This window comes from Gadus chalcogrammus, chromosome 3 (genome assembly GCF_026213295.1).
Source record: "Gadus chalcogrammus isolate NIFS_2021 chromosome 3, NIFS_Gcha_1.0, whole genome shotgun sequence".
NCBI lineage: Eukaryota > Metazoa > Chordata > Actinopteri > Gadiformes > Gadidae > Gadus > Gadus chalcogrammus.
Genome location: NC_079414.1, coordinates 27954932 through 27964931, shown reverse-complemented (window position 1 = coordinate 27964931; position 10000 = coordinate 27954932). Strand labels below are relative to the sequence as shown.

The following is a 10000-nucleotide window of genomic DNA, read 5'->3' as shown; positions in this document are numbered from 1 at the left end:
GGATGGTGTTGTGTTACTGACGGTGGTGTGTGTCTGTCAGGATGGTGTTGTGTTACTGACGGAGGTGTGTGTCTGTCAGGATGGTGTTGTGTTACTGACGGTGGTGTGTGTCTGTCAGGATGGTGTTGTGTTACTGACGGAGGTGTGTGTCTGTCAGGATGGTGTTGTGTTACTTACGGAGGTGTGTGTCTGTCAGGATGGTGTTGTGTTACTGACGGAGGTGTGTGTCTGTCAGGATGGTGTTGTGTTACTGACGGTGGTGTGTGTCTGTCAGGATGGTGTTGTGTTACTGACGGAGGTGTGTGTCTGTCAGGATGGTGTTGTGTTACTGACGGAGGTGTGTGTCTGTCAGGATGGTGTTGTGTTACTGACGGAGGTGTGTGTCTGTCAGGATGGTGTTGTGTTACTGACGGTGGTGTGTGTCTGTCAGGATGGTGTTGTGTTACTGACGGAGGTGTGTGTCTGTCAGGATGGTGTTGTGTTACTGACGGAGGTGTGTGTCTGTCAGGATGGTGTTGTGTTACTGACGGAGGTGTGTGTCTGTCAGGATGGTGTTGTGTTACTGACGGAGGTGTGTGTCTGTCAGGATGGTGTTGTGTTACTGACGGTGGTGTGTGTCTGTCAGGATGGTGTTGTGTTACTGACGGAGGTGTGTGTCTGTCAGGATGGTGTTGTGTTACTGACGGAGGTGTGTGTCTGTCAGGATGAGGTTGTGTTACTGACGGAGGTGTGTGTCTGTCAGGATGGTGTTGTGTTACTGACGGAGGTGTGTGTCTGTCAGGATGGTGTTGTGTTACTGACGGAGGTGTGTGTCTGTCAGGATGGTGTTGTGTTACTGACGGAGGTGTGCGTCTGTCAGGATGGTGTTGTGTTACTGACGGAGGTGTGCGTCTGTCAGGATGGTGTTGTGTTACTGACGGAGGTGTGTGTCTGTCAGGATGGTGTTGTGTTACTGACGGAGGTGTGTGTCTGTCAGGATGGTGTTGTGTTACTGACGGAGGTGTGTGTCTGTCAGGATGGTGTTGTGTTACTGACGGAGGTGTGCGTCTGTCAGGATGGTGTTGTGTTACTGACGGAGGTGTGCGTCTGTCAGGATGGTGTTGTGTTACTGACGGAGGTGTGTGTCTGTCAGGATGGTGTTGTGTTACTGACGGAGGTGTGCGTCTGTCAGGATGGTGTTGTGTTACTGACGGAGGTGTGCGTCTGTCAGGATGGTGTTGTGTTACTGACGGAGGTGTGTGTCTGTCAGGATGGTGTTGTGTTACTGACGGAGGTGTGCGTTTGTCAGGATGGTGTTGTGTTACTGACGGAGGTGTGTGTCTGTCAGGATGGTGTTGTGTTACTGACGGAGGTGTGTGTCTGTCAGGATGGTGTTGTGTTACTGACGGTGGTGTGTGTCTGTCAGGATGGTGTTGTGTTACTGACGGAGGTGTGTGTCTGTCAGGATGGTGTTGTGTTACTGACGGAGGTGTGTGTCTGTCAGGATGGTGTTGTGTTACTGACGGAGGTGTGTGTCTGTCAGGATGGTGTTGTGTTAGTGACGGAGGTGTGTGTCTGTCAGGATGGTGTTGTGTTACTGACGGAGGTGTGCGTCTGTCAGGATGGTGTTGTGTTACTGACGGAGGTGTGCGTCTGTCAGGATGGTGTTGTGTTACTGACGGAGGTGTGCGTCTGTCAGGATGGTGTTGTGTTACTGACGGAGGTGTGTGTCTGTCAGGATGGTGTTGTGTTACTGACGGAGGTGTGCGTCTGTCAGGATGGTGTTGTGTTACTGACGGAGGTGTGTGTCTGTCAGGATGGTGTTGTGTTACTGACGGAGGTGTGTGTCTGTCAGGATGGTGTTGTGTTACTGACGGAGGTGTGCGTCTGTCAGGATGGTGTTGTGTTACTGACGGAGGTGTGTGTCTGTCAGGATGGTGTTGTGTTACTGACGGAGGTGTGCGTCTGTCAGGATGGTGTTGTGTTACTGACGGAGGTGTGCGTCTGTCAGGATGGTGTTGTGTTACTGACGGAGGTGTGTGTCTGTCAGGATGGTGTTGTGTTACTGACGGAGGTGTGTGTCTGTCAGGATGGTGTTGTGTTACTGACGGTGGTGTGTGTCTGTCAGGATGGTGTTGTGTTACTGACGGAGGTGTGTGTCTGTCAGGATGGTGTTGTGTTACTGACGGAGGTGTGCGTCTGTCAGGATGGTGTTGTGTTACTGACGGAGGTGTGCGTCTGTCAGGATGGTGTTGTGTTACTGACGGAGGTGTGTGTCTGTCAGGATGGTGTTGTGTTACTGACGGAGGTGTGTGTCTGTCAGGATGGTGTTGTGTTACTGACGGAGGTGTGCGTCTGTCAGGATGGTGTTGTGTTACTGACGGAGGTGTGCGTCTGTCAGGATGGTGTTGTGTTACTGACGGAGGTGTGTGTCTGTCAGGATGGTGTTGTGTTACTGACGGAGGTGTGTGTCTGTCAGGATGGTGTTGTGTTACTGACGGAGGTGTGCGTCTGTCAGGATGGTGTTGTGTTACTGACGGAGGTGTGCGTCTGTCAGGATGGTGTTGTGTTACTGACGGAGGTGTGTGTCTGTCAGGATGGTGTTGTGTTACTGACGGAGGTGTGTGTCTGTCAGGATGGTGTTGTGTTACTGACGGTGGTGTGTGTCTGTCAGGATGGTGTTGTGTTACTGACGGAGGTGTGTGTCTGTCAGGATGGTGTTGTGTTACTGACGGAGGTGTGTGTCTGTCAGGATGGTGTTGTGTTACTGACGGAGGTGTGTGTCTGTCAGGATGGTGTTGTGTTACTGACGGAGGTGTGTGTCTGTCAGGATGGTGTTGTGTTACTGACGGAGGTGTGTGTCTGTCAGGATGGTGTTGTGTTACTGACGGAGGTGTGTGTCTGTCAGGATGGTGTTGTGTTACTGACGGAGGTGTGCGTCTGTCAGGATGGTGTTGTGTTACTGACGGAGGTGTGTGTCTGTCAGGATGGCGGTGGCCTACAGGCGCAGCTGGTTGCTGGGGCAACGCCACGCGGTGAACCTGAGCCTCCGGGTGCTGAGCGGCTGGGACTTCACCGTCCAGGACCCCACCGCCGCCGCCCTGATGCACGGCCTCATCAGGAACCACCTGAAGGTGGGCGCACGCACACACAGGCACACGCACACGCAGCACGCACACACACACGCAGCACGCACACACACACGCACACACACACACAGGCACACGCACACGCAGCACGCACACACACACAGGCACACACACACATGCGCACACGCACGCACACGCCCCTAAATGTAAATGCAAATGGTTTAAGTCTATAATAAAGGGTACATGTAGTGATCCATTACCTCCTGACCTCCTGACCTCCTGGCCTCCTCCTCCTGACCTCCTGGCCTCCTCCTCCTGACCTTCCTCCTGACCTCCCTCCACCTGACCTCCTGACCTTCCTCCTCCTGACCTTCCTCCTCCTGACCTCCTGGCCTCCTCCTCCTGACCTTCCTCCTCCTGACCTCCTGACCCCTGACCTCCTGACCTCCCTCCTCCTGACCTCCTGGCCTCCTCCTCCCTCAGCTCTACCTGCAGGAGCAGGCCTTCAGCCTGCGCGAGGCTCAGAGGACCCTGCCTCAGTGGGGGGTGCTCTACACGCTGAGGGTCTCGCTCAACCTCTTCGTTCTGTCTCTGCTGGGAGGAGCCTTCGCCCTCATCTACTCCTCCACCGTGTGGTCCAATGAGAAGCTCTGTGTCGAGGTAGGTTCAGATGTTTAGAACGTCACCGTGTGGAACATTAACATTTACATTCAGGGCATTCAGCCGACGGTTTTATCCAAAGTACATTTGTCAGAGGAAAGAGAAACAACACTATATCGCTGTGAGTACAGTAAGGATGTCCATAGAACCAAGTGCCAAGCACTAACCATCACTAGGTTAACCCATTCCCCGTACACAACAGAGATAACTAGGGTAAGACGCTACACAAGAATAGGTCCAGTTTTCAAGTGCCAGGACGTACAAATACAATAAGTGTGTAGGAGGGGTGTGAGGGGTAAGGAGTCTGGGTGAACTCTTAACAGGTGAGTCTGGAGTCACTTGTGGACACTGGAGAGGTGGTGGGTCGACATGCATCACACCACATTGTGACTCTCTCTCTGTATTCTCACATCCCTCTCTGATTCTCTCCCCTCTTCTCTTGTTGACCTTGCGTCTCTCAGGCTGGGTTCTGGCGCACTCTGCTGTTCCAGTATCTCCCGGCCGTCACCATGAACCTGGTCAACCTGCTCCTCCCTCACGTCTTCAGGAAGGTCTCCTCTCTGGAGGACTACTCCCTCTCCACTCAGGTCAACGCCACCTTCATGAGGTAATCCCATTCACACACGTACGTTTTCTTTGGCAGTCTTAGTATGGTGGGCAGCTGCCGGAGCTCGGGAGGTACAGCGGGTTATAGAGTGTGGAGGTGTCCCTGAGCGAGACGCCTCACCCTGACTGCTCCTGACCAGCTGGCTGTCGCCCTGAGGGGTCTACCCTGCTGTTGGTGTGTGGATGTGTGTAGATTGGTTGCAAGTCGCTTTGGATAACAGCGTCTGCTAAACGCCCTCAATGAAGTATTCCACCATCTCTGTGTTTCCTAGGAGCATCTTTCTGAAACTGGCCTCGCTGGGAATCTTCTTGTTCTTCATATTTAAAACCGACCGCCAACAAGGAGACTCGTGTTGGGAGAACCAGTTTGGGAGAGAGATGTACAAGCTGGTGATGCTGGACTTCATGGCCAGTATCCTCATCACTCTGCTGGTGGACCTTCCCACAAGGTCTGCCTTCATCTGAATAACTCTCTTCATTAGCTGGTTTCAAAGGCTTCCCAGAAGTGTATTAGCCATGGGAAATCAAGAAAGTACAAGTAGACTTCAGGTTGGTATTCGTAACATGCTGTTATTCAGTGCATGTATTGGGTTCATATTCCACAGGATGCTAAAGAACACGTGTCCGTCATGCTGGCTGGCGCGGTTGTCAGGGAAACAGCGATTCCAGGTCCCGTTCAACGTCCTCAACCTGGTGTACAACCAGACGGTGCTGTGGGCCGGCGTGTTCTACTGCCCCCTGCTGCCGCTCTTAGGCACTGTCAAACTGGTGACGCTGTTCTACTTCAAGAAGGTACTCAGGCATGAGGAGATAACTCTCTAACAAATCCTCCAGTCGTTCCTTTGATCTCAATGTACTTGCGTTACGACCGTAAGTTGATATAAGACCAGGTCGGGAGGTAACATAGCAGAAAACAACCTGGCACCATTCAAAGAAACAAAGGGTTTATCTCAACTGTGGACTATAGGAACGAAGGAATAACTGAGGGATAGCTTCAGAGTAGCCAAGCCCAACATAATAAACAGAACATCCTCCTGACTTCTAAACAAAGCCTGCAGTTTAGTAATAAACAGAATATACTTCCAACCTCCACCTCTCCATACAAACGCAGGAGAAGAAGCGCGGGGAAAACAAAATGGCGGCTTACCCTTCCACGCCTTATTTAGGCTCCCAGAACCAAACGCCACGACCCGAGCCCTCCGTGAAGGACAACAGCCTGTAGGCCGGCCAGATAGAGGCTCAAAGAGAGAGGGCTCAGACTCTGGTCCTGGAACTACCTCTGTCTGACCCGCCTGCTGACGAGGTACAGGTGCCAGTCTTTAGCTTTGATACCGTATCGATCCGTCCCCCTCTCAGTTCAAAGTGCTGCGCTGCTGCGCTCCGGAGCAGAGGATGTTCAGAGCCGCCAGTTCATCGGTCCTGTTCCACTTCATGCTGCTGCTGGGCCTCTTCATGGTGGCAGGCACCCTGGGCCTGGACGTCACGAGGTAAGGCCCCTCGGGCCTCCGACGTGAGGCCCCCTGGGCCTGGAGCGGGGAGGTGAGGTCTACTGAGGGCCGTACCTGAGGCCCGCGGTGTGTCTCGGTGGAGATGCTGAGTCCGGTCTTCTCTGCAGGTCCAGGTCCAAGCCCTCCCCCTGCGGGCCCTTCGCGGGCGGCAGTGTGCTGAACTCGACGGGCGTGTGCGTGGCCAGCCTCCCAGGGCCGCTGCAGTCCAGCCTCCGCTACCTGGCCTCCGGGCCCTTTGTGGTGCCCCTCATCATGGCGGAGATGTAGGGTTACCTTTACAACACCTTCAGGGCGCTAAGCAGACGCTTTCATCCAGAGGGACTCACAATAATCAGTCCGTTAGTCAGGAGAAAGAGAAACAACAATAATCAGTCCGTTAGTCAGGAGAAAGAGAAACAACAATAATCAGTCCGTTAGTCAGGAGAAAGAGAAACAACAATAATCAGTCCGTTAGTCAGGAGAAAGAGAAACAACAATAATCAGTCCGTTAGTCAGGAGAAAGAGAAACAACAATTTATCTCTTTTGGTACAGTAAGGATGTTCATAGAACCAAGCGCCAAGCACTAACCATCACTAGGTTAACCCATTCCCCGTACACCACACAGATAGCTAGGATAAGGTGCTACACAATGCTAAGTACTGTTTATAAGTGCCAGGACGTACAAGAGACAAACAAATGAGCTGTTGGTTTATATCCAGGTCTGTCTTTGGATGCAGACGTATAGCAAGTCAATTAAATGTCAGGGTGAAGAATGGCAGCTTTTTTTCAAAAGCCATGCGATGAAAGCAGTAATCTGCCGGTTTGAGGAACAGAAAGTGATTGAAAGTATAGTATAGTAGTAGTATAGTACAGCAGTATTATGGGAGTATAGAATGGTAGTATAGTATAGTAGTAGTATAGTACAGTAGTAGTATGGTAGTATAGAATGGTAGTATAGTAGAGTAGTATTCTGCTAGTATACTACAGTAGTATGGTAGTATAGTAGTAGTCTGGTAGTATAGTACAGTAGTAGTCTGGTAGTATAGTACAGTAGTAGTAGTATGGTAGTATAGTAGTAGTCTGGTAGCATAGTACAGTAGTAGTATGGTAGTATAGTAGTAGTCTGGTAGTATAGTACAGTAGTAGTATGGTAGTATAGTACAGTAGTAGTATGGTAGTATAATACAGTAGTAGTATGGTAGTACAGTAGTAGTCTGATAGTATAGTACAGTAGTAGTATGGTAGTATAGTAGTAGTCTGGTAGTATAGTACAGTAGTAGTATGGTAGTATAGTACAGTAGTAGTATGGTAGTATAGTACAGTGGTAGTATGGTAGTATAGTAGTAGTCTGGTAGTATAGTACAGTAGTAGTCTGGTAGTATAGTACAGTAGTAGTCTGGTAGTATAGTAGTAGTCTGGTAGTATAGTACAGTAGTAGTATGGTAGTATAGTACAGTAGTATTATGGTAGTATAGTACAGTGGTAGTATAGTAGTAGTCTGGTAGTATAGTACAGTAGTAGTATGGTAGTATAGAAGTAGTCTGGTAGTATAGTACAGTAGTAGTCTGGTAGTATAGTACAATAGTAGTATGGTAGTACAGTAGTAGTCTGGTAGTATAGTACAGTAGTAGTATGGTAGTATAGTAGTAGTCTGGTAGTATAGTAGTAGTCTGGTAGTATAGTACAGTAGTAGTATGGTAGTATAGTACAGTGGTAGTATGGTAGTATAGTAGTAGTCTGGTAGTATAGTACAGTAGTAGTATGGTAGTATCGTAGTAATCTGGTAGTATAGTACAGTAGTAGTCTGGTAGTATAGTACAGTAGTAGTCTGGTAGTATAGTACAGTAGTATTCTGGTAGTATAGTAGTAGTCTGGTAGTATAGTACAGTAGTAGTCTGGTAGTATAGTACAGTAGTAGTCTGGTAGTATAGTAGTAGTGTGGTAGTATAGTACAGTAGTAGTCTGGTAGTATAGTACAGTAGTAGTCTGGTAGTATAGTACAGTAGTAGTCTGGTAGTATAGTAGTGTTCTGGTAGTATAGTACAGTAGTAGTCTGGTAGTATAGTACAATAGTAGTATGGTAGTACAGTAGTAGTAGTCTGGTAGTATAGTAGTAGTGTGGTAGTATAGTACAGTAGTAGTCTGGTAGTATAGTACAGTAGTAGTCTGGTAGTATAGTACAGTAGTAGTCTGGTAGTATAGTACAGTAGTAGTGTGGTAGTATAGTACAGTAGTAGTCTGGTAGTATAGTACAGTAGTAGTCTGGTAGTATAGTAGTGTTCTGGTAGTATAGTACAGTAGTAGTATGGTAGTATAGTACAGTAGTAGTCTGGTAGTATAGTAGTAGTCTGGTATTATAGTACAGTAGTAGTCTGGTAGTATAGTACAGTAGTAGTCTGGTAGTATAGTACAGTAGTAGTCTGGTGTGTCGTGGTGTTTAAAGGTGGGGTCGTGGTGTTTAAAGGTGGGGTCGTGGTGTTTGAAGGTGGGGTCGTGGTGTTTAAAGGTGGGGTTGTGGTGTTTAAAGGTGGGGTCGTGGTGTTTAAAGGTGGGGTCGTGGTGTTTAAAGGTGGGGTTGTGGTGTTTAAAGGTGGGGTTGTGGTGTTTAAAGGTGGGGTCGTGGTGTTTAAAGGTGGGGTCGTGGTGTTTAAAGGTAGAGTTGTGGTGTTTAAAGGTAGGGTTGTGGTGTTTAAAGGTAGTGTTGTGTTCTTTAAAGGTGATGTTGTGGTGTTTGAAGGTGGGGTCGTGGTGTTTAAAGGTGGTGTGTTGTGGTCCTCAGGTTGATCCTAAACTACTTCTTCATTCTGAGGCGAGCCAACCGGAGCGCGGCCGAGCGCCTCAAGCACCTGCTGGTGACGGTGAGGCACTGCAGCTGAGGCTACTGCCAACACGTCTGTCAACATACTGAAAGTCTTACTGTGTGTGTGTGTGTGTGTGTGTGTGTGTGTGTGTGTGTGTGTGAGTGTGTGTGTGTGTGTGTGTGTGTGTGTGTGTGTGTGTGTGTTTTTGTGTGTGTGTGTGTGTGTGTGTGTGTGTGTGTGTGTGTGTGTGTGTGTGTGTGTGTGTGTGTGTGTGGGTGTGTGTGTGTGTGTGTGTGTGTGTGTGTAACAATAGTCTAGTGCAGATAAGCGTTTCCTGGTGATGGTGTTGGGAGAACTTAGCGCCGACACGAAGAGCGACTCTTTAAACCTCTCCGGCCGGACAGTACAGCTACTGGACCCCCCAGTGGACCCCCAGCTGACCCCATAACGGACCCCTGGACCCCCACTGGACCCCCACTGAAGCCCCACCGGACCCCCTAACAGACCCTTACTGGACCGCCTAACAGCCCCCCACTGGACCCCCTAACAGACCCCCACTGGACCCCCTAACAGACCCCCACTGGACCCCCTAACAGACCCCCACTGGACCCCCTAACAGACCCCCACTGGACCCCTAACAGACCCCAACTGGACCCCCTAACAGACCCCCACTGGACCCCTAACAGACCCCAACTGGACCCCATAACAGACCCCCACTGGACCCCCTAACAGACCCCCACTGGACCCCCTAACAGACCCCCACTGGACCCCCTAACAGACCCCCTAACAGACCCCCACTGGACCCCCTAACAGACCCCCACTGGACCCCTAACAGACCCCAACTGGACCCCATAACAGACCCCCACTGGACCCCCTAACAGACCCCCACTGGACCCCCTAACAGACCCCCACTGGACCCCCTAACAGACCCCCACTGGACCCCCTAACAGACCCCCTAACAGACCCCCACTGGACCCCCTAACAGACCCCCACTGGACCCCTAACAGACCCCAACTGGACCCCATAACAGACCCCCACTGGACCCCCTAACAGACCCCCACTGGACCCCCTAACAGACCCCCACTGGACCCCCTAACAGACCCCCTAACAGACCCCCACTGGACCCCCTAACAGACCCCCACTGGACCCCTAACAGACCCCAACTGGACCCCATAACAGACCCCCACTGGACCCCCTAACAGACCCCCACTGGACCCCCTAACAGACCCCCACTGGACTAACAGACCCCCACTGGACCCCCTAACAGACCCCCTAACAGACTCACACTGGACCCCCTAACCGACCCCCACTGGACCCCCTAACAGACCCCCACTGGACCCCCTAACAGACCCACACTGGACCCCCTAACCGACCCCC

The 10000-nt window shown here is 50.8% G+C and overlaps 1 protein-coding gene across 1 annotated transcript in view; it reads left to right on the top strand.

The window, feature by feature from the left end:
• Positions 1-9071, top strand: part of tmc8 (transmembrane channel-like 8) — a gene marked incomplete at its 5' end in the record, with an annotated part of 12697 nt that extends 3626 nt beyond the window's left edge. The window contains 9 exons of the mRNA XM_056587341.1: positions 2966-3113; positions 3552-3728; positions 4190-4335; positions 4607-4783; positions 4940-5126; positions 5691-5821; positions 5950-6105; positions 8602-8680; positions 8937-9071. Of these exons, the coding sequence (XP_056443316.1) occupies positions 2966-3113; positions 3552-3728; positions 4190-4335; positions 4607-4783; positions 4940-5126; positions 5691-5821; positions 5950-6105; positions 8602-8680; positions 8937-9071 (1336 nt within the window). The remainder of the gene's footprint in view (positions 1-2965; positions 3114-3551; positions 3729-4189; positions 4336-4606; positions 4784-4939; positions 5127-5690; positions 5822-5949; positions 6106-8601; positions 8681-8936) is intronic.
• Positions 9072-10000: the final 929 nt, after the last annotated feature.